The following is a 20,315-nucleotide window of genomic DNA, read 5'->3' on the forward strand; positions in this document are numbered from 1 at the left end:
GTATTGTCCACACCCCCCTTAAGCTGCACACAGAGGGGGAAACGCGCGGGTCTCCGGGGAGCGCCGCCATTGTTATCCCGGGGCCGAGATCTGAGTGTCAGCTCCTTACTGCATGCTCTCTTACTAATCCCTTTTCGGGCCTCATAAGAACATGAAGCGTTTCTGACTGTGGCATTAAGGTCCGTGCTATTTAATGCCAGTTGTGGGAATAGGCTGTCTGAATAAGGCCAGTGTACGGGGATATCACATTATTAGTAATCATATCTGCTTAAGCCAAGCTTGCTGCTCCAGATGGCTGCTTTCAAGTGCAAATGAACCAGTTAGACGTGTCTGGTTTAATACATACTCAGGAATCACAAATAGCCATTGATTTTTTTTCCCTGTCTCCCTCTCCATGCAGTGTTTCTGGTGGTATTGAGCTTGGATTAAATGGTCTCCTGAGCCTTTAAAGGGACATTGATTCTTCTAATTAATTGTGCGCCGTGCAGAACCAGAATGCATAAACCTGTCCGTATTAGCACTTCAAGTCAATTATTTTGAGTTCGCCGGGAAGGAGAACAAACACTTACTGTACACAAAAGAAATGTTAGAACTTATTTTGTTTCCTTGAGAAGTTTGACAGCGCCGTAATCAAAGACTTATTAACATTTTGCGCTTGTGCACATGAAACTGAAATGGGCACAAGAGAGGATTATTCACTCAGTGGGAATTCAGGCGTCCCTTGAACACAACATGGATTCTTGTGTGTGTGTGTGTGTAAGCGTGTGTGTGAGAGAGACAGAAAGATAAAGGCAGAGAATATGACATTTTTAATAGGAGTAAAATTATTGTAGGTTTTGAAATAGACCCGGACTAATTAGGGACTATTTTTTCTATTTTTATGTACAATGTACACTGTTATTAACTGCTATAACAGCACAGAATGAACTGTTAAAGTATCTGTTACAGTTTCTAACCTTTAAACACACATTATTCTGTGAGTATTTTGAATTTTAATGAGTGTTTTCTTTGTGTTGTCTTCCAGGCAGCAGGAAAATACAGACAGCAGGGACGGAACTACGTCGTTGAAGATGGAGACATCATCTTCTTCAAATTTAACACATCAAATGCACCAAAGAAGAAGTGATCCGACTGTTTACATAACTAACTGTGCCTCTTAACCCTGTTTCCTTCTTTCTTAACCATGACACCCGCTGCCACGCTCCCACTTTCCAGCATCAAACCCCCCCTCTGTGCCAAAGCACAGGTTCAGTAAACTCTGACAGCTTTGCTATTTAAGATCAGGATCGGCCCCCACTCCAAATTGTAGCAGCATTTGAAGGAGCATATTACTCTCCAGATACTTCATTAATCTCCATCACGGGTGCCAGCGCTGACACAGCTGACAGCGGGGACAATGCCACCTGCTCCTCTCCCCCTTCAGCAGATAATGCATGTTTTACAGTAGCCCAGATGTCTACACTCAATAAAACATTTGACAAAAACCAGTCTGTGTGTGTTTTGGGATGTCTGTATTGAGTGGGAAGCTGCATGGGGATGGTGATAGCGCTTCTGCCGACCACTGATTAGAGAATTAAAAGACACAGCTGACATTGACTGTAGCAGAGAGGGGACAATTACAATTAAATCAGTTAAGTGATGCTGATTTTAGAAGGGCACACGCAGGATGCAGGTGTTTCGGCCAAAAGAAGCGGTCAGTTTAAAGGATTATTTGTAAAGTGATTGAGTTAACCTTTCTCTTATGGGTTTTATTTCATTTCTGAATGATGAATTTGTGTGTTTTTCTGTTCCCAAAAAAGCGTCTTTGTTATGTTTACAGTTCTTTCTCCGATCCCTAAACAATGAGGGGAAAATACACACCTCCAGAAAAGATTCATTCAAACCATATTCCCACCCAAAAAAAAAAAGTCCACATTTTTTGATATTCCGTATAGTATGAAAATAGAGGTTGACACAATCCACAAGCACAAGCCGAAAACGATTCCTTTTGTCTGAAGTAGTGTTTTTCTCGCTCCCTATACTTTGTGTGTAAGTGTTTGTGGAGCGTTTATGCTGATGGAATTGTATGGCTGCAGCCGCGGTGCTCCAAAGTAAGATTGTGTTCTCGGCTGGAGTCCGAACAAAGAGCTGCGGATCAGCGGCGCTTTGCTTGAATATCTCGTCACCATTAAGTCTGCAGAGAACGAAAATGGCCTTTTGATGGGAACAAAAAAAAAAAAAGATTGAATAAAAATGGTCATTTTGCAGCGATAGTATTGCATATCCAAGTTTTTTGGATGGGATGTTTTATGGAGCCGGGCCTGTGCTAGCACTACAAAGCACAGTGTTTGTCATGGAAATAAGGTGGATTATAGTCTTTAGGGTTTAAGATCAGTGGCAAAATATAGGATAGTGTTTATTGTGGTGAGACGGAACGAAAGGCAGATGACAACATGTGTATAAAATGACATTTAGCTTACTTTGCTGGGTAGCTTTAGCATTAACCACTGATTTTAATCACACTACGCTGACACCAACACTTACAGCTCTCATATACTGTCTCTGTGCAACAACAGGCTCACTGTTTTCTAAGTAAAACCATACAAACCCTCCGGAGAGCACAATGAAGCCTCGAGACAAAACTGTTTTTGCATTCCTCTCAGGGTGGTGGTGTTGGTGGTGTTGGCCAACCTAAACCCCACATAGAGGATCATTCATCTGCTGTAAGTTTGAGGCTCAGGGATTGATGAGTTGTTCCCAGTGGTCTGGCTTGAGGAGGGTTTTGTTTTTCATAAAGTGACAGTAAATCTTCTCCGAAGCGAGTAATAAAGCTATTTAGAACGATGCAGATGTTGAAAAGGAACAAAGGAGCAGAAAAAAGTCTGTTTCTGTAAGTGCATCCTCAGAAAAGCTGCTCCGGCTTTGATAGGTACAATTTTTCTGTCACAAAGACAGAATTAATGATTTATAACGTTATAGGGTGTCCTGTCCGATCCATGCAAACATAACCAGCATTTAAAGGGAAAAACACATAAATAAGTATTCATAAACATTATTATAGTTGACGTAGGTGGATAATAACAGCAGTATAATTTGTGTGACCTCTAAGACATAAAAACAAGTCCAGAAATGTGACACATTCTCTGTTGGTACAAATGTTCTGTCAGCACCATCAATCAGGCGGTGCCGCTCTGCCCCGAGGCAAACCACAGCGGCATCAAACCAAGCAGGGCACAGAGTGGAAACCTCGCTTTCAAACACACACACACACACACACACACACACACCCAAGAGAAGCGACCACGGCCTGCTGCTGTAAATCACACACACACACACACCAAAGACTTTTAAAGAATAAAAACAAGGAATGTAAGGGTTATAACAAATAAACATATAAATAACAATGCAGAGCAGTTACTGTGCACAGGGGATTGTGTTGGTGGATGGGTATTATAAATGCATTGTATCATTATGGGGAGGAAATTATCTATTTTGGATGACAATAAAAGTGGTGCCATGTTGTAATTATCGCTATTGTGACTCTTCTGTCTGACACTATATAAATACACGTGAAATCCATATATAATAATGATTTCACTAGAATAACGCTTCATGTTTGAGTATATATAAAACATTTCCTCACATGGTGCATCATGACACAAGTTGGTGCTTTGATTCATTGCGCTCTCTCTCTCTCTGTCGTGTTTCATCTCAGAGTGCTGAGGGGAAAGTATGCCATGAGCAGTTTAGAAAATAAAAGCACATTTATAGCATCACTCAAGGCCGAAAAATTTACTTTCTCATTTGTATCTTTGGATCTTATGCATGTCTGAAATGCAAAAAGTAGTAACTTGTCCTCTTCAAGCATTTTTGGAACAAGTTAAGTCTTTTAATTTTGCACACAAAACATGGCATGTCAAATGAAACCGAAACACAACATAATGCAGTCCAGTACAACTCTAACTATCCTTACAGTGTTAAAAAAGAACATTTCAGGCGTCATAAAAGTAGACGTCTTGGTAGAACAGTTGCATTAGATTATACACGTATCTAACAAAGTGGCAACAAGTGACCAAAATGTTCCACATCTGTACATAGAAGACCTTATTATTAAGCAATATCACACTCAAGGTCGTGATGTTGCACTGGCTATCATCACAACTGTGATTCGATCGTAGGATATTTACAACAGCTATACAAGCAGCAAATAGTAATAAACAGTAACAATCAACAACAAATTATTTTTTGCTCCACCAACTCAACTAGTGCCCCAACTAACTGAAACTGGACTTCTGTTGCCAAGCAACCCAAACATTCTCCTGCACTCTGTGTCTACAGGTTACCACAGATCAGCTGCTTTTTTATCATGTACATTTATCTGTATGTTTTAATTGATCATCAACCAGTGAAGTATGCTGTGTGATTCAGAGGTACCAGCTTGATCAATGTTAGACATACACAGTCTGCTGTAATGTTATTTAACAGTAATCAGAACACCTGGCTGAGGTGGAGTGATACACAGATTGAAAAGTCCTAGGGATGTTGTTCTCTATATCAGCACTTATGGAGTGCCTCTCGTCCAATCAGATTACTTGGTTGGACCTAACTGTTGTAGAATATGCTACATGTGTCCAGAATTCCTCCCACTTACACACACTTGTAATGTTCAACCGCACCTCAACCGGAAAAAAAATATTCATACTTAAGTAAAGATACAATATGTTTGTTGTCTAATTACTGAATATTTATTTGCACTCACCGGACACTTCATTAGGTACACCTGAAAAATCTAATGTAATCCAATACACCAGCTCAGCCATAAGATTTGCTTTGCTGTTGTCTGTACTGTACAGGCGTTTTTCTAAGCTGTCACAGAGGTGTTCATTAATTATATTTCAGCATCAAGGTCATAAGTGGTGTTGGGGCTGTACTGAGCTGCATTATATTCAGAGGTGTTTCTAATACTCTGGCCCGCTCATGTATGTAAATAGGGAGGACAAAAAATTAGAGACACATCTCAATATAATTGAGTTCAGCACAACAGCACCTTTAACTTTGGCCTCAGTAATAAACATCATTGAATTTTCACACTTCTGACTCTCAACAAAACAAAAGTCAACAAAAACTAAACTTCATAAAAGCAGAATCCATGGCAGTGCTGTTGTGTTGAATTGCATTAGATTGTATGGGTTTACCTAATGAATGAATACACATATTTTCATACCAATTCATACAGCTTTGTTTTAACTTGTTGTCAACATCTACTGGAAATGTAGTGCCTCTAAAGGCCCGTTACATTGATGTATATAGAAGGTGCAAAAAAGGATGCTGAACATCCCCAGTAAGAGTTCTTCTTAAAACCTTTCATGCGACCTTTGACCTCACCCCTTACTGTAAGTATAACAGATTATTCTCAGTTTCTTAGACAAAGAACTGTATGATTGTTTCTGTCTCAGGTGCCTCGGTGTTGTCCATAACACACATTTGATATTCCACACACACGTCTCCATCCTGCACCAGATTCAATTCTCTCCCTCAGGACCCATTTACAGTGTCCCACAAGGTGCCTCCAGCAGGGCCGTTTCTCTCTGTGGGGTCACTCTCTCTTGGACTGGCCTTCATGAAAACAACTGTCAATATGTTAATGTGAAACACTCAGAGCCATTATGGACTCTCTCAGTTACTCCTCTTATCATCACATTTCTACATGGTGGCAAAACTGCAATGTCCAACCCTGAGATGAGGCTTTTGTGTTAGAAAATAAATTTGATTGATGTTTTTAATCCATTTTTTCAGAGAAGATTTGTTTAAAAGTAAATGCAGAGTAATTTATATCATATATCCCTACAAATATTCTAAAGATTAAGGGTATGTGAATGTGCTTTGAGAAGGTCACCGTAGCCCGTTTTCGCAGTTATATGTATGACACTGAATCCTTATAGATGTGTCGAAACTCCCACTGGGTAATTGCTCCCCAGACTTCACAGCTTACGCTCATGAGGTGAATACAAGGTCTGTCAATACAATTTTGTTTCCTTTGTTTGCAATTCGAGTTGGAGACAACACTCATCGTTTGAGGACAAACACCATGGCAGTTATATGTCTTGTGTAGGCCACTGCATCCACCTGGGTGTTGCATTTGTGCTGCTTATAGGATATTTGACTTTTCCCTTTAACTTGGAGGTCTTTGTAGAAATTGTTGATACGCTTCCAAGGACTCCTGGAGTAAGACAGACACAGCAGCAAGGTTTTTCTAAAGCTGTTTCCATTGGCCTGTGTTTACCTGACACTTGGATTGACAGCAGAGTGATTGGAAATATCCACCATTCACTGCCGTGAGCTCCTGAGTGCACGGAAAGTGCTTTTGTAGTCTGGCTGTAATGGGCCAAGTTTGAATTGAAGGTTGAGAGAAATAGCCTCACTGCGGTCGCGCACTGTGAGGAACTGACACACCACAAATAATACTCAGAAGTGGGGTCCTGATAGCATCACAGCCACAGAGCAGGTACAATAGCATGCAGGCACTCATTTCAATGCACTTTCACAATGCTGCACTGTGCACAACCAGATGGAGGGGAAGAAATGCAGTCAAATACAGACTCAGATCGTGTCTCGATAGTGTTGAAGTAATCAACACAAAGGACAACTTAAAATCTACTGCTGATCATAAATAAGAAATTGCCGCTATTAGTTTGCAACAGCACATGAGAGAAAACCTGCACTGAAAATGGATAAAATTCATACTCATTATAGTCAGACTCAACTGCATCAGCCCCATAAATACTGTAAATCTGTTTTTATAAACTTAAAAAATCATATAGTGATCTAATCTGCTGGATCTGAGACTTTAAAATTAATGTTTTCAAAACCAACAGCAACATTTATTCAGTCCCAGTCACCGACTTTTATGGAAACAGCAATCCCATGCCTTAGGTTACATTCAGAGTATAATTATTATCATTATTATGATAATTATTATCATTATTATTATTGTTATTATTAGTAGTAGTAGAAGTAGTATGATTATTATTATGAAAGAGGATCCTTAATACTTATTTCTGTCATAAGCATTTTAGGACACAAAATACTATGAAATGTGTTATTTACAGACTTGTATAAACTGCATTATGTTGTGTAAATGGTATCAATAATGCATGAAGAAATGGCCTCGGGTTCAACATTTACAGCTCATGTAAGTTGTGTAGGTTATAAAAGTGGCGGTTTGAAAATGGTTGCTTTACTGGTTACAGCAGTCTAAGTTAAAGTACACCATGTAACTACAATCCTCACAACCATCTTCACTGTAAAACTGATAATGCATAATAAACAGGAAAAGACTAAAACAAAAGATGATTGACATGTCCACTGACGAATAATAACACGGTGTACAAAACGAATACCCAATCAGCTTCATGCAGAAGGGCGGGATTTCCTGTATGTGACGCAAATACTCCCAGTCAACACTGGAGGCCCCACCCTTTGTGTTACCTACCGCCCGTCAATCAAAATAGAAAAAATCCTGACAGTTATCATCTATTTTTACGCGTATACAATCAATTTAATTTGTTGATCATGTCCGGTGGCCTGTGACCATCAGGGCTATTCGTTTCAAAGCAAGTCACGCAATGACTGGTATGTAATATCTTATCTTATTCTTCACCCACGTAAGCTAACAAGCTAACGTTACCACAGGCATCCTTTAGCTAATTTAGCTCGCTAGCAGGCTAGCAGGGATGCTTGTTGGTGATATTGCTAATCATCGCGGGCTAAGTTAGCAGCAGCCGCGTAGCTAGCGCTAAACTCGTTAGCTTAGCTATCTAGGTTAGCTTGTTTAGGACACAGGAATAATACGCTCCTCTTAAACTTATGCTTACAATATCGTTGTAATAATCGCTATTTTGTGCAGTAGGTAGCGATATTCGTGATTGAATTGTTCGCTTGTCTGCTGACTTTAAAAAGCGTTAGTGTGTTAGCTATTCCTATGTGTGACTATAAGGTTTGTTTAGCTAACGTTAGCTTCGACTGTTCCCACTCTTAGCTATACCATTTTTCTATATAGCCCCAGAACAGCCGATGAAACCAGAGGATATGGCTGCATTGGACGTGGACAGCAGTCAAAGCGACTTTCTGCAGCAGGAGGACGGCAGGGGCAATCAGGTAAGATGCCCCTCTTTTTAACTCCTATTATACAGTATGTCGTTGCTACGTTTCCAGTACCTGAATGATGCTTACTGAAGTTCACACATTTCAAACTTGGAGGGGGGTATGGTACCCTGATTTGAACCTCCCAGGCAACACTTCCCCTCAGGCTGCTCAAAAAACCTGCCTCCTAAGATTGAAGTGGCAAGCTCTAAACTATAGCCAGACCTTAACCTTACCTGGGTGTTATCAGGGGTGCTGCCTGGGGGGTTCAACACAGAACAAGAGAGTCCTTTAACCTCCAAATATCAGACTTTGCTCTTAGGCAATGAGTCACACTTTCCATTTAAGCCCAGTCTAATGGCCACCCACTTTTTTCCTTTTAAACTTGCCTGTTGAGGGTAGGACACTCAGCTGTCACCCCTTGACCTGCTAGCAACCACCTGCACTGAGGTTGGGTCACCGACGTCAGAGGTGGACAGAGGTGCTGCTGCTGATGTGGTAAGTCAGCACCTCTGCTAGATCCAACCTGCTACAACAGAAGTGAAGCCTTCAATCAACGCTGAGCAAAAATTGGTGGTGGGAGTGTGGCTAAGCTTGCACGTGCTTTTTTTTATTTGTAGCTGCTGCATTTTGGCATCAAATTAAAATGACATCTAATTGCTGCAACTGGAATGTTAAAAATAGTCAAGGGCACCTATATCATTCTGGTCATGTGATTGGCCTTTAATAGACCACATTACCTTAGGATAAAACCTGTGCTCCTTTTCTCTGACATACTGAATGATAATGCAGTCAATACTGTAATTGCAGTGTAACTACTTCTTCTACATATGATGGAGTTTAGGCTTGTTCTAATGTGTCAGCCTTAATCTAATGTGTGCCCTGATAAAACAGCAACTTCAACCATAAACCATATCTGGGGAATTGAAGCTCATGATAAGTGAATGAAGGTCCAGATATATTTGAATATTTCTGTTGTTGATTTGCTTTTGCATTGCTGCTTAGCGATGAGTTTGTGAATCACCAACCGTGTGGGTTTTTGTCTAAGTTGGCACTCAAAGCCACAGCTTAATCCTGATGCGATGTTCTGCAGACCCTTATTAGGATGTAAGTTAACATGTCTTAATGGCATAAAATACTCTGGACAATATCCTGTTGTTGCAAAATGTTTAGATTTCAATCGTAAAAAGTTTTAATAATATTGAATATTTCATATAAACCCGAGCATTTTGCACTTCCTGTTTAAGTATGTTTTATTCTGGAAGATTAGATGAAAGTCTGGCTCTTGTGGAAGACAATAAAGTTCTAAACCTCCTGGCAAGCTTTAGTGTTAGTTTCTCCACAAGAGAGGGTCTGCTGTATTTTGGTCTCATTAATGGATATATTTAAACTCAGAGCAAAGTTTTGCTTATATTTCTCAATAAAAAAAAAAAGTAATATATAACAGTGCTATGAATCTACCACTCTGACAAAAGACAAGAAGAAACACTGGAGGTTCATCTGTTGCTGCAAACAGCACCTGTTTGATACAGTCGACACAAACCTTGGTGTGTTCGCCCATGTGCTCCGGTTCATTTTTGCTGATAAGAATGCTGCCATTCAACATCTTGCTTTCTGCATTCTCGCACTGAAGACGCAGGATGACAGGCCAGCAACACTGTCTAAAGTTTGAGTTACCTGTCAGACAGACTTACAACACAAGATTCATAACACATCACTGTGAACCATTTAGACTTGAACTAAAATACAATCAACAACAGATCTTTGTGTTTGTTTTAGATGAAAGAAAACATATAGATATGTGAAGACATTCATAGATTACCGGCAGCTAAGAACAGGAGCATAAATGTGAAAGCAAAATGTTTTGCCAGCAAAGCTTCTTCCAAATTTAGCTACATTTGCCCTCTGCCTTCCTGTGTTTCTGACGCTGCTTATGTCAGCTGCTAGCACCATTTTTTCTTCAACATATTTGGCTGTTTACAACATCTAGACAAAGTTCCTAATAATTTTTTCATCGTTGTGTTTCTCAGACATCCGATCCATCAGCGCAGCTCACTGGGACTGATAAATGGGAGGTCCTGACCCCCACTTCAGCAAAGGATGAATCTGGAATGATACAAATACAAAGTCAAGGAATACTGACATCAAATGGACAGTATGTTCTTCCTCTCCAGAACTTACAGAGTCAGCCAATCTTCGTGACATCGGGATCAGACACCTCCTCTGCCAATTCAGTGCCTAACATTCAGTACCAAGTAATTCCTCACATTCAGACAGCAGATGGACATCTGAGCTTCTCCACGTCCGGCGTAGAGGGAGCTACTCTGACTCAGGATGCCACGGGGCAGATTCAGATCTTGCCAGATGGTAGCCAGAGTCTCAGTGTGACATCCTCTGCAAACATCCTTAATAACAACCAGAACCTCATATCACAGACTGGTAACGTCCAGCAGATCCAGGGGGTTTCTATCGGCAGCTCCACCTTCAACAACCAGGGTCAGGTTGTTACTAATGTGCCTGTGGGTCTGCCTGGGAACATAACCTTTGTTCCTATTAACAGCTTGGACTTAGACTCCCTCGGCCTGTCTGGTGCTCAGACTATTGCGACAGGGGTCACTGCTGACGGCCAGCTAATTATGACAAGTCAGCCCGTGGACGGCTCAGAGAGTCTGGTGAAGACAGATAATCACCTCTCACAGACACTAACAATAAATGACTCGAATGCAAACCCTGAGATATTTGTGCCAACGTCTTCCTCTCAGCTACACATTCCAGTAAGCGAATCAGGTCTGCTCACACAAGACACGTCATTGTCATCAGTGACTGCAGAGCAAGCCGACTCCAGTTCTGGTCTCCAGGAGGGCTTCATCCAACAGAGTCAGGAGCAGAGCATACAGGTGTCGTCAGCTCAGCCCATCATCCAGCTGCAGCAGGTGCCGATTCAGACCACCAACGGTCAGGTGGTGCAGTCGGTGGCGTCTGGCGGGCAGAACCTGCAAAACGTGCAGTTGATCAACCCGGGAACCTTCATCATCCAAGCTCAGACAGTCACGCCGTCGGGTCAGATTCAGTGGCAGACCTTTCAGGTGCAGGGAGTGCAGAACCTGCAGAACCTCCAGCTGCCTACAACACCGCCCCAGCAGATAACCCTGGCTCCGGTCCAGACCCTGTCGCTGGGCTCCAATCCAGTCAGCATCAGCACGGGGCAGATCCCCAACCTGCAGACGGTGACGGTCAACTCGGTTGTCCAACAGGAAGGAGACGCAGACAACACTGGAGGTACAGTAGCAGAATGTATGTAGAAAACAGCTCACGTAGGTTTGTTGTCAATTGGCTGATTAGACCTCCGCTCAGGTCTTTGTGGGCGGGACCTGACTATGTTTGACTGACATTTCCATGACTCCCTGTTAGGTAGGTTGCATCTTTTAGAAGGGGACATCTTAGACCTTTAATATTATTATTAGTACATGGATTATGAATAATTCTCGCACAGCTCCTCCCACCTTTCACCTGAGCAGGGGTCTAATCAGAATAACACCTGTGAGGATGTGCAGGGCTTTAAAATGGTTCAAAACCAATATTATGTTTGACTGTATTAGATGCCAAAATAATGTAATCTTACACTTTAATATCCTACCACTCTGACACCTGTCAAAAGGGTCCATTTTCAGCAAAGTGACTTTTACAGTGTTATTCTCTACTTGAGTTCTGCATTGTACATATAAAGTGAATGGATTCAGCAGTGATGTGTCCGTCACTGACAATAACTGTTAATTATTAATGTAATTTTTTTTAATTTAACCAATTAGTAGGCCCTTTTTTTGTTATTTATTTATTTATTTAAGATATTTTTTGGCCTTTTATGCCTTTATTCATAGAGAGGACTGGATAGTGTTGGAAATAGGGGAAGAGAGAATGGGGGATGACACGCTGCAAAGGGCCGAGGGTGGGAGCTGAACTTGGGGCCGCCACATCGAGGACTGTAGCCTCTGTACACGGGCCACCGATATAAACCTGAGCTAAACCAGCACCCTAGTAGGGCATTTGAAGGCATATCAATATTCGAACATTCTATATAAAAAAATCTGATATCCAGTTAACCTCAAAAAACAGAACAAAAGTGTAGCGCCGGGGTGCACAGCACTTTTTTTCACCCGACACAGTCTGTCTTTGCTATTTCAAGGGCGCATAAGATTGGCATACATGGGCGAGTTCACAATGTGTGAGTCTCTGTTTGTTACTCACACAGGGAAATATCAGCGTATTTGCTGACGCAGTGAAATTAAGTTGTTTATGGGACAGAGAGCTTTTGTTTCTCTCGTCTCCTCACACCACGATACTGCTTTCGGTTTGGTGCCGATCTGGTGATGCCAGAAGATGAGGACACGCTCACCGCTGCCTCCACACACACACACGTGCCTGCTTCACCTCAGGGAGATTCCTGCTCGAGCCACGCACTGGCCAAAAAATGCTCCCTCTAATACATGCAGAAACAGGCACACACAGAACTAAGAGGTACATTTATTATAAACCTCAAACATAACTACCTTTGCTACTGACAATCTTTCCCACAGATATTAATACACTGTCCATTACGGACACACTGTCGAATGCAGCCATGTGTCTGTCCAATCCTGGCGGTGTGTCAAGATTTAAATATTTAATTTACGCTGCTGTGCCAGGCATGTTTTTTCTTTATTTCTATTTACTTACTTTACATATTTTAAATGGCATTGGTAGGCCTATACATGTTTAATGTACAATGTGTGATTGATATAGCTAATGAATAACATTGAATGAACTTTAGGTAAAAATACGATAATATAAGATATTTTGACATGACACAGGATGACAGGTGTAAGGTCTGATTTTAAAATGTAAGATCTGATTTTAAAATAAAGAACTGGAGAAAAGCTCTAATTTTTAGGGATTTTATGTAGCAAATACATTTTTGGTTTTTTTTAAACAGTTAATAATTTAGTCACAATCTTTGTTTTTAGCTGTCAAACATTAGAGTTTCGATTTTCTTTTGTAAACATGAAATATTTTGAAGGCTATGTTATAAAAAATACTTTGTGTGTATCCACCTTGTGTTGAATCCTTTCGTAATGTAGCTTTCAAAACATTGTGATGAAGGTTTTAATTGAAGCAAAATCCCTCCATCCATTGTCTGCCACTCATGTGGGCCCAGAAGTCCACAGGGTACATTTAATTAATGATCAAAATACTCATTGATACATTTTCTGTCAATGAACTAATTAGGTTATCACTGTGCTTAATATGTAGTTTTTACATGTGAAGTTTCTGCCAGCCTGTCAGTCACTCTACAATACAGCAGCTCTCTCACTGCGCCAGGTTTTGGCGGAATTTACCAGAGCTTGCCTTGATATGAACCTATATATATTATTCCAGACATTCGGATAAAGGAAGAGCCGGACTCTGGAGACTGGCAGCTGAGCACCGACTCCACTCTGAACACGAGCGATCTGTCCCACCTCCACGTCAGGCTGGTGGACGAGGAGGATCCGTTGGGCCAGGAGGGCAAGAGGCTGCGGCGAGTGGCGTGTACTTGCCCCAACTGTAAAGAGTCGGGTGGGAGGTGAGTGAGCCTGTCTGCTGCTTTAATCTCTGAATCCTCACATATCAGCACCCTAACTGCTTGTGCCTGTGTTTCTCAGAGGATCCAGCACGGGGAAAAAGAAGCAACACATCTGCCACATCGCGGGCTGTGGGAAAGTGTATGGAAAAACGTCGCACCTGCGAGCGCACCTGCGCTGGCATTCTGGGGAGCGACCTTTTGTTTGCAGCTGGATGTTCTGTGGGAAGAGGTTCACACGCAGCGACGAGCTGCAGAGACACAGGAGAACACACACAGGTGCCCTTTTTTCTGCTCCCTCTGTGTTTGCACATCAGGAAAACACCAGTAAAATGTGTTAATCTGTGGCCCGCGCAGTGTGAGTCATGTGTGAAATGACAGTGTTCGTCCCCCTCTGGATTTATATGTAAAATGTCAGGTTAGGATCGAAGACCGTTGTGATGAACGGATCCACATTAAACAAGCTTAGTGGTAATTTTCCGGTTCAGACGAGGTTTAAACAGCCTTTCTGCTGTCTTATTTATAGGAGTGGTTATCATCAAATTATATAACAAAAACATTACATTTATTTTTATCCCGTGTCTCTCTTTCTGAACACTCCTCACCTAATCTGTTTTATACAGTGTTTCCTACACCTTCCATCTGTCATCATGGTGGAAACACAGCTCAGGAAATGCAGGAAGTAGTCGCACATGAGAATATGTGCTATAATGCAGCTCATTATAATGATTCACACTATGATAATATTAACTGCCTAGATAGAAAGAAATATGACCATCTAGTTGTGCCGTATCAGACGTCTTATTGGCCTCTGACAGTACAGGCGAAAGAAGCATTACATTACGCTGTCAGCTTCAAGCTCACGTATTAACAGTTAACTTCGTAAGTGTATATTTGATAATTCTAGGTTTGTAATTGGTGATAACTGTCAGTCCTATAGGATCAATTTCTTATCAATTAGTTTGTGATGTTTGACGGTGATGAGTCGGCACAGAGTAAATAGTTTAATGTTTTCACTGTAGGTCGCACAGCATTCAGCAACAGCACAAAACGAAATCTTTTATTCATGTTTCAAAGCCGATTGAACTTTCTTAAACTTCCCTCCTCGCTTGTGAAACATATCCTCCAGATAGATGCCGTCTTTGACCCTCTCTGAATGTATTCAGCTCTTTATCGCTCACACTGTATTTTCCGTCTGGCAGGAGAGAAGAAGTTTGTCTGCCCCGAATGTTCCAAGCGCTTCATGCGGAGCGACCACCTGGCGAAGCACATTAAAACTCATCAGAACAAAAAAGGCGTGAACTCTGGCAGCGCCGTGGTGGCCTCGATGGAATCCGCGGGGTCCTCAGACAGTATCATCACCACGGCAGGCGGGACCACCCTCATCCTCACCAACATCCAGCAGGGGTCCAGCGCCGCCCAGGACATCCTGGCCAACGCAGAGATCCCTCTGCAGCTCGTCACAACGGTAGCGGCCAGCGAAGTCATGGAGTGATTTACACTCCACTTATGAACTTCTACAAGCTCTCTCATACTGTATACTCCTACCTGCATTTTTATTCAAGTTTTGAAGAAAACTATAAATATATATATATATATATTTTAACACAGAAATAGTCAGTCCATGTCCAGTTTTTACTGAAGAAAAACTTGCAGTGGAGACTTAATCTTTGAAGATGGAAAAAGACATTGCAGTAAACACACAAGGAAATGCCTTATTTTGTACAATATTATGTTGTTTGAAATGTAGGATGCCATTTTGTTTTAATCTACTTATTTTTTTTGTTAAAAAATGATCAGTAAGTTGAGCAAATTTTCCTCCTCCGCCTTGTTATTTCGATGGTATATTCTTATGACGTCCTCGGTAAGCACGTTTTGTTCTGTATTCCTTTTGAGCGAAGACTAAATCTCACACAGAGCTAATTTCATCCAGCTGAAGTCATTTTAAAGCTTACGTCCATGCAATTTTATTCATGTTATGTGTCTTTGTTTTAATATTATGCATTAATTTTCGTCTGGCAGTCAGTTTGCTTGCAGAGTAGCGAGCCTTCCTTCCTCCTTTGCTCACGAAAATCAAAACAATCAAAACATTTTGTAATGTAATTCCTCTTGAACATAAACTGTTGATATGATACTCATTATTATTTGCTTGTTAAATATTTTGACTGAACAGCTATTTATATCGGGCTTTACATAGAAAATGCATTTGTGATATTAAAAGTCCAGAATATTTCAAATGGCTCCACTAAATGTGATTCTAATGTGTTTTTGTAAAACCTTTTTTTGGAGGATTTCCAAACAAAAAAAAAAAAACTTGCGTTGTAATATGAAGAAAAAGCCATTTTTTTTGGATGTTATTGCCAAATTTGACTACAAACTCAGGGTGACTTGTGACTGTGATCTAAGTAGAGTAAATCACCCCTGTAGCTTCTCGGGCCATGGTGGGATGTTGTGAAGAAATGTGTTTTTGATGGACCAAAAGCTGAAGTGAAATAAGCTGTCACCATGTTACCTTTGCTCACTGAATCCAACCATGTCACTATTTTGCTTTGTTTCCTTATTTTTTTAACAATAATTACAAGCTCGGTTCATGTTATAGAAACGGCTCTGCAGGATTCTTTACTCCATCACGCAGCTGAAAAATCAGTGTATGACTGAAAGCGGTACTCTTTTAACAGCACTATTCTCCTCACTCTCATCTTGTTAATCCTTTTGTATAAAACGTTTTGTATACTTCTCAAGGAGCTCTCCTTTATATTCACTGTCTGTAAATGTAAATTGTTTCTGTCTTTGTGTTGATACATTTTCCTGTTACATTATGTTTTTTTTATTTGATCTCTGAACCCCCAACTGTTGAATTGTTAAATCTAATACACACTGAACAGTGAGATATGGTGGCATATTTGATTTAAATCGGATTTATTTGTGTGTTTTTTGTTCGGACATAATGAAGATTATATGATTTGATCATTTCTCCTGACATGGACTCAATGTCCTCTGAAGTAGAGCATACTTTACCCCTTTGAGTCAGATAGCAAGATGCTATTGAACCATTCAAAGGGCATCTTTATCTTCTGTATAAATATGTCAATATAACATCAATATAAACCTTTCTGTTACACTTGAATTTTCCTTTCTTTTTGCCTTTTTTGTTGTAATACATCAAGGTTGATCGACGTCTATTTCAGAGGGCGGGTTGATATCTCAAGTTAGAGTTCTTCCCTTTACTTTAAACCTTTTGTTTTGTGTCTTTATAAAGACCTGTCATCCAGCCAGGAGGTGTGTTGTCTCCCCCCCCCACAGCTTACACTCTGGGTTAGTAGTCCAGTAGATGTCACTACAGCCAAGGGAGCGGGACAAGAGGTATGTTTGACCCCTTGACCTTCCCCATGTAGCGCTGCTTACATGCAGACAGAAGTCACAGAGGCCAACAGGAGGTGTGGACCTTCAATTAACTACGAGATAATGTCACACGGAAATGTCAGGAACGTATGCTGCCGCTGGAGAGCAAAGTAGTGTCTCATGACTTTGAACAAACCCACAGAGACACCAGAGGTAACGGTTCTATGACCTCTCTTCATGTATATGAGAATCAGGAAAGCATTTAAGCTGCCTTTTGTTTCTGAATTTAAAGTGCACACACTTCCTGTCACATCTGCCAGAAATAATTTGCTAATATTTTGCCATATAAACTTGATATTACAAGCCCGCAGTATCACGCACATGCTGAATCACTGTCTGTGCCTCTTATGCTAAATGGGACATTTCACTAATTAGGTGCTGCAAATTTTTCTTTAACATTAGAGTCAAGATAAAGGCACAGGGGAGTTAAAATGGTTTTAGTACCTGAGAACATAATCAGAATGGTAGCCTATGAAAAGCTTTATCTGGTAAATCAGAGTGGAAAGCACATGCTTTTTGAGTCTTTGTCAATTTGCTGAAAACCAGTCAGGAAATGTCGTCTATAACGCTAAAAAGGGACTCGTCCGTTTAGTCGTTCCTTTCATTTGCATAATTTAATGAATTCAATTCATTGTAATGCAATACCAAGTGCACCAGGAACATAGAATGACAGTTTGAGTTAATGAAATGTGTTAACGGTATCATCATTTACTTGTATGTTAATTAGTCCAATTAATTTCCCCCTTGCTCGGTAATCTGAATATTGTAATAATCTTTGCTCCCCTGCAGGAATGAAATCTATGATACACACACCTCTGGGACAATCTGCGATGAGAATCCTGCTTTTTTCTGTTTGAAAAAACGTGAGTGCCTTTAATTTATCTTTTGGGGGGTTTTTTTAGGTTTGAGCTGCAGGAATATTTCTACCATTTCTACTCTATACTTGCATTTTGTTTACCAGTATTGTGTGTGGTATGCCTTCAGCTTTTGTGACGCGAATCACATCCTACAGCTGGAAATGTATAGAGAAATGCATGGTGTTTGCCTGCTGCCAAATCAAGGATAACTTTGTCTTGCTTGAGGAAGTGCCAATGCGTCGTAACAGAGTAAGGTATGAAGATAAAAGCTGCCATCGGTGGGTGAGCCTCACTGGCTGCTCGGCAGGTTAAAAAAGGAAGCGAGACTGTCTGGCTGCTGTCCACTCTAATTTGAATAGACCACCTAGATTAGAGGTCAAATTATATCTATTAGTTTATCAACATGTGAATGTTACTGTTACTAATCACTATTCACACTAGGCAGGGACGTGGGTTTTAGGAACAGCAAGTCTTCTAGTTTCCGTTTTTACTACGCCTGTAGGCCGAGAAATATTGACCAATCACGTATCAGCAGGCTGCGATGTATGCAGGAAAAACAGTGGAGAGCAAAAGCAGTCAGAACGTAATCCGCCGTAATGACATCCCGGCTCCCATCAGCGGCTATCTGACAGTGATTTAGCTTCTTATTAATCTGTATAAACAGAAATCTGCAGCAAGTTCAGCTAACAAGCCGTTCTAGATCTAAAATTCAACTTTAGACAAATTCCCTTCACGAAAGCCGCTCAGCGCTTAGATTTCCCGACTTCCTTGAATGCATCAGAAATGATCGATTGGACCTCCATTCAACAAACGAACCTTTTAAAACTAGCTCTCTTCTCCTTTTGAGGACAGACCTGACAACGCTTGCATTTTTACTTTTTACAAATCTGCATCATGATGTTGAAGTTTCGGCAAAGGTAAGACCCGTTAATTAAAGTAAATCACAAGAAATACGGTTTATTTTCCTGTAAACAATGCACTGCGAAGAAAAGGAAGCCTTGACTGATGGTCGTTTCTTGCTAACCGCTGGCAACGTGACCCGGAAAGTTCTCGGCGTCAGGCTATAGCCGATGGGATCCGAGATTGGCCTTTTACTAAATGAGCAGTGATTTTAACATGGATATAGAAAAATAGCCTCAGCATAAAGAAACGCTGAGGCACACACGTCTTTAATGCACTTAGTTCTTCATTGTTACTGAAGTTGTTTCAACATTACGTGCAGAAGATTTGACAAAAGTAGATAGAAATACAATTCATCTTCAGTTTTATTTATGAAGACTGAAAGAAAAGCTTTTTCATAATGCACCTTCAGATTTGTGCCTTCTGTTACAGCCAGGTATTCTTCCAAACAGTCCTTACACCACAAGTTGTTTGCTTGTTTTTATTGAAGCACGTAGCTTTGAATTTTCTGGCTCGGTTGGAAAAGCGCTGTAATTGTACACAGTGCTCAACTTCTCTTCCAATTCATGTGCAAAATGCATAAACATCATAACTATGCAGAGGGAGAGAAACACTGTAATCATGCAATAACATTTCCAACTGTATGTGTGATAGAATTCAAAATGCGATTGGGATTATGGTTCTTAACCATTGGGAGGTAATGCAAACTGTTGGCAGAAATGACTTATTTCATTATAGCGCCCCAAATATACAAAATCCTTCAGCGAGAGGGCTGCGTCTTTCCCATCCCTGCACAATTTCAGCTGTTTTTCCCACAGTGGTTGAAGGATAGGGCCTGCAATTTTGCAAAGTGACTATTATTTGCTTTTCTCAAGGAATCAACAACTTGAAAGTACAGTGCAATGAATTGTCGGGGTGCTGCAGCTGCATTTGTTTACAATATGTGTCTTATTTGGAACATCTCACAGATTTTAGAGCCTTTTTTTAAAAGTCTCTTCATGAGTGAAAAGCACTTCCCATCCTGCTTAATATTTTGTTTACAGCAGGGTACTAATGGTGTTTTTCTCTTAGACCATTAGGACATTGGAAACGACGTGAAAAACTGTCCCATGTTTCTACATTCCTCACACATTCTTGCCCTTGATCAACTGCAGAAGGCAGACAATAGAGCAGATCATTTTCCCCAGGCAGGGAAACACAGCATGGATCAACTCAATAACCTGATATTCCCTGTCTACTGAATGTGGACAATTTAGCAGAAGGTCAGCAGCTTTTTTTCTTCTTCTTTTTTTTATTCCAGAGACAATTTGGTGACCTCCCTCTGCAGCCCCAGCAGGACCAGCGGAGACAAACAGAATCGTCGAGGTAGAAAGCGCTCGTGTTGACATTGCGTCTAGGTGTGGACTTCTCAAGGTGAACAGATACCTGGTGTGGGACAG

The 20,315-nt window shown here is 40.9% G+C and overlaps 2 protein-coding genes across 4 annotated transcripts in view; both read left to right on the top strand.

Annotated features, from left to right (window-relative positions):
• Positions 1 to 1,476, top strand: part of LOC138592308 (obg-like ATPase 1) — a 44,770-nt gene extending 43,294 nt beyond the window's left edge. Inside the window, exon 11 of one of the 2 annotated variants that reach the window (XM_069663062.1) lies at positions 1,025 to 1,476. In XM_069663062.1, the coding sequence (XP_069519163.1) occupies positions 1,025 to 1,126 (102 nt within the window). In that variant the 3' untranslated portion in view covers positions 1,127 to 1,476. The remainder of the gene's footprint in view (positions 1 to 1,024) is intronic. The other variant, XM_069663063.1, reaches the window with a different exon arrangement.
• Positions 1,477 to 7,473: 5,997 nt separating this feature from the next.
• Positions 7,474 to 16,828, top strand: sp3a (sp3a transcription factor). 2 transcript variants are annotated; one of them, XM_069662871.1, is made up of 7 exons: positions 7,474 to 7,611; positions 8,039 to 8,136; positions 8,524 to 8,619; positions 10,152 to 11,400; positions 13,534 to 13,720; positions 13,800 to 13,996; positions 14,920 to 16,828. In XM_069662871.1, the coding sequence occupies exons 1-7, from the start codon at positions 7,605 to 7,607 to the stop codon at positions 15,210 to 15,212; spliced, it is 2,127 nt and encodes a 708-aa protein (XP_069518972.1). In that variant the 5' UTR covers positions 7,474 to 7,604; the 3' UTR covers positions 15,213 to 16,828. The 2 variants fall into 2 exon arrangements, with proteins under 2 accessions (XP_069518972.1, XP_069518971.1); XM_069662870.1 differs by lacking the exon at positions 8,524 to 8,619.
• Positions 16,829 to 20,315: the final 3,487 nt, after the last annotated feature.

This window comes from Semicossyphus pulcher, unplaced genomic scaffold, assembly GCF_022749685.1.
Source record: "Semicossyphus pulcher isolate SPU_LCO1_2020_fin unplaced genomic scaffold, fSemPul1.0.p SCAF_15, whole genome shotgun sequence".
Lineage (NCBI taxonomy): Eukaryota > Metazoa > Chordata > Actinopteri > Labriformes > Labridae > Semicossyphus > Semicossyphus pulcher.

Bases quoted from the DNA above. Each gene is read 5' to 3' on its own strand.
- sp3a (XM_069662871.1), top strand. The intron at 11,401-13,533 runs GTACAGTAGCAG...ATATTATTCCAG, and splicing joins AGACGCAGACAACACTGGAG to ACATTCGGATAAAGGAAGAG. The intron at 13,721-13,799 runs GTGAGTGAGCCT...TGTGTTTCTCAG, and splicing joins TGTAAAGAGTCGGGTGGGAG to AGGATCCAGCACGGGGAAAA.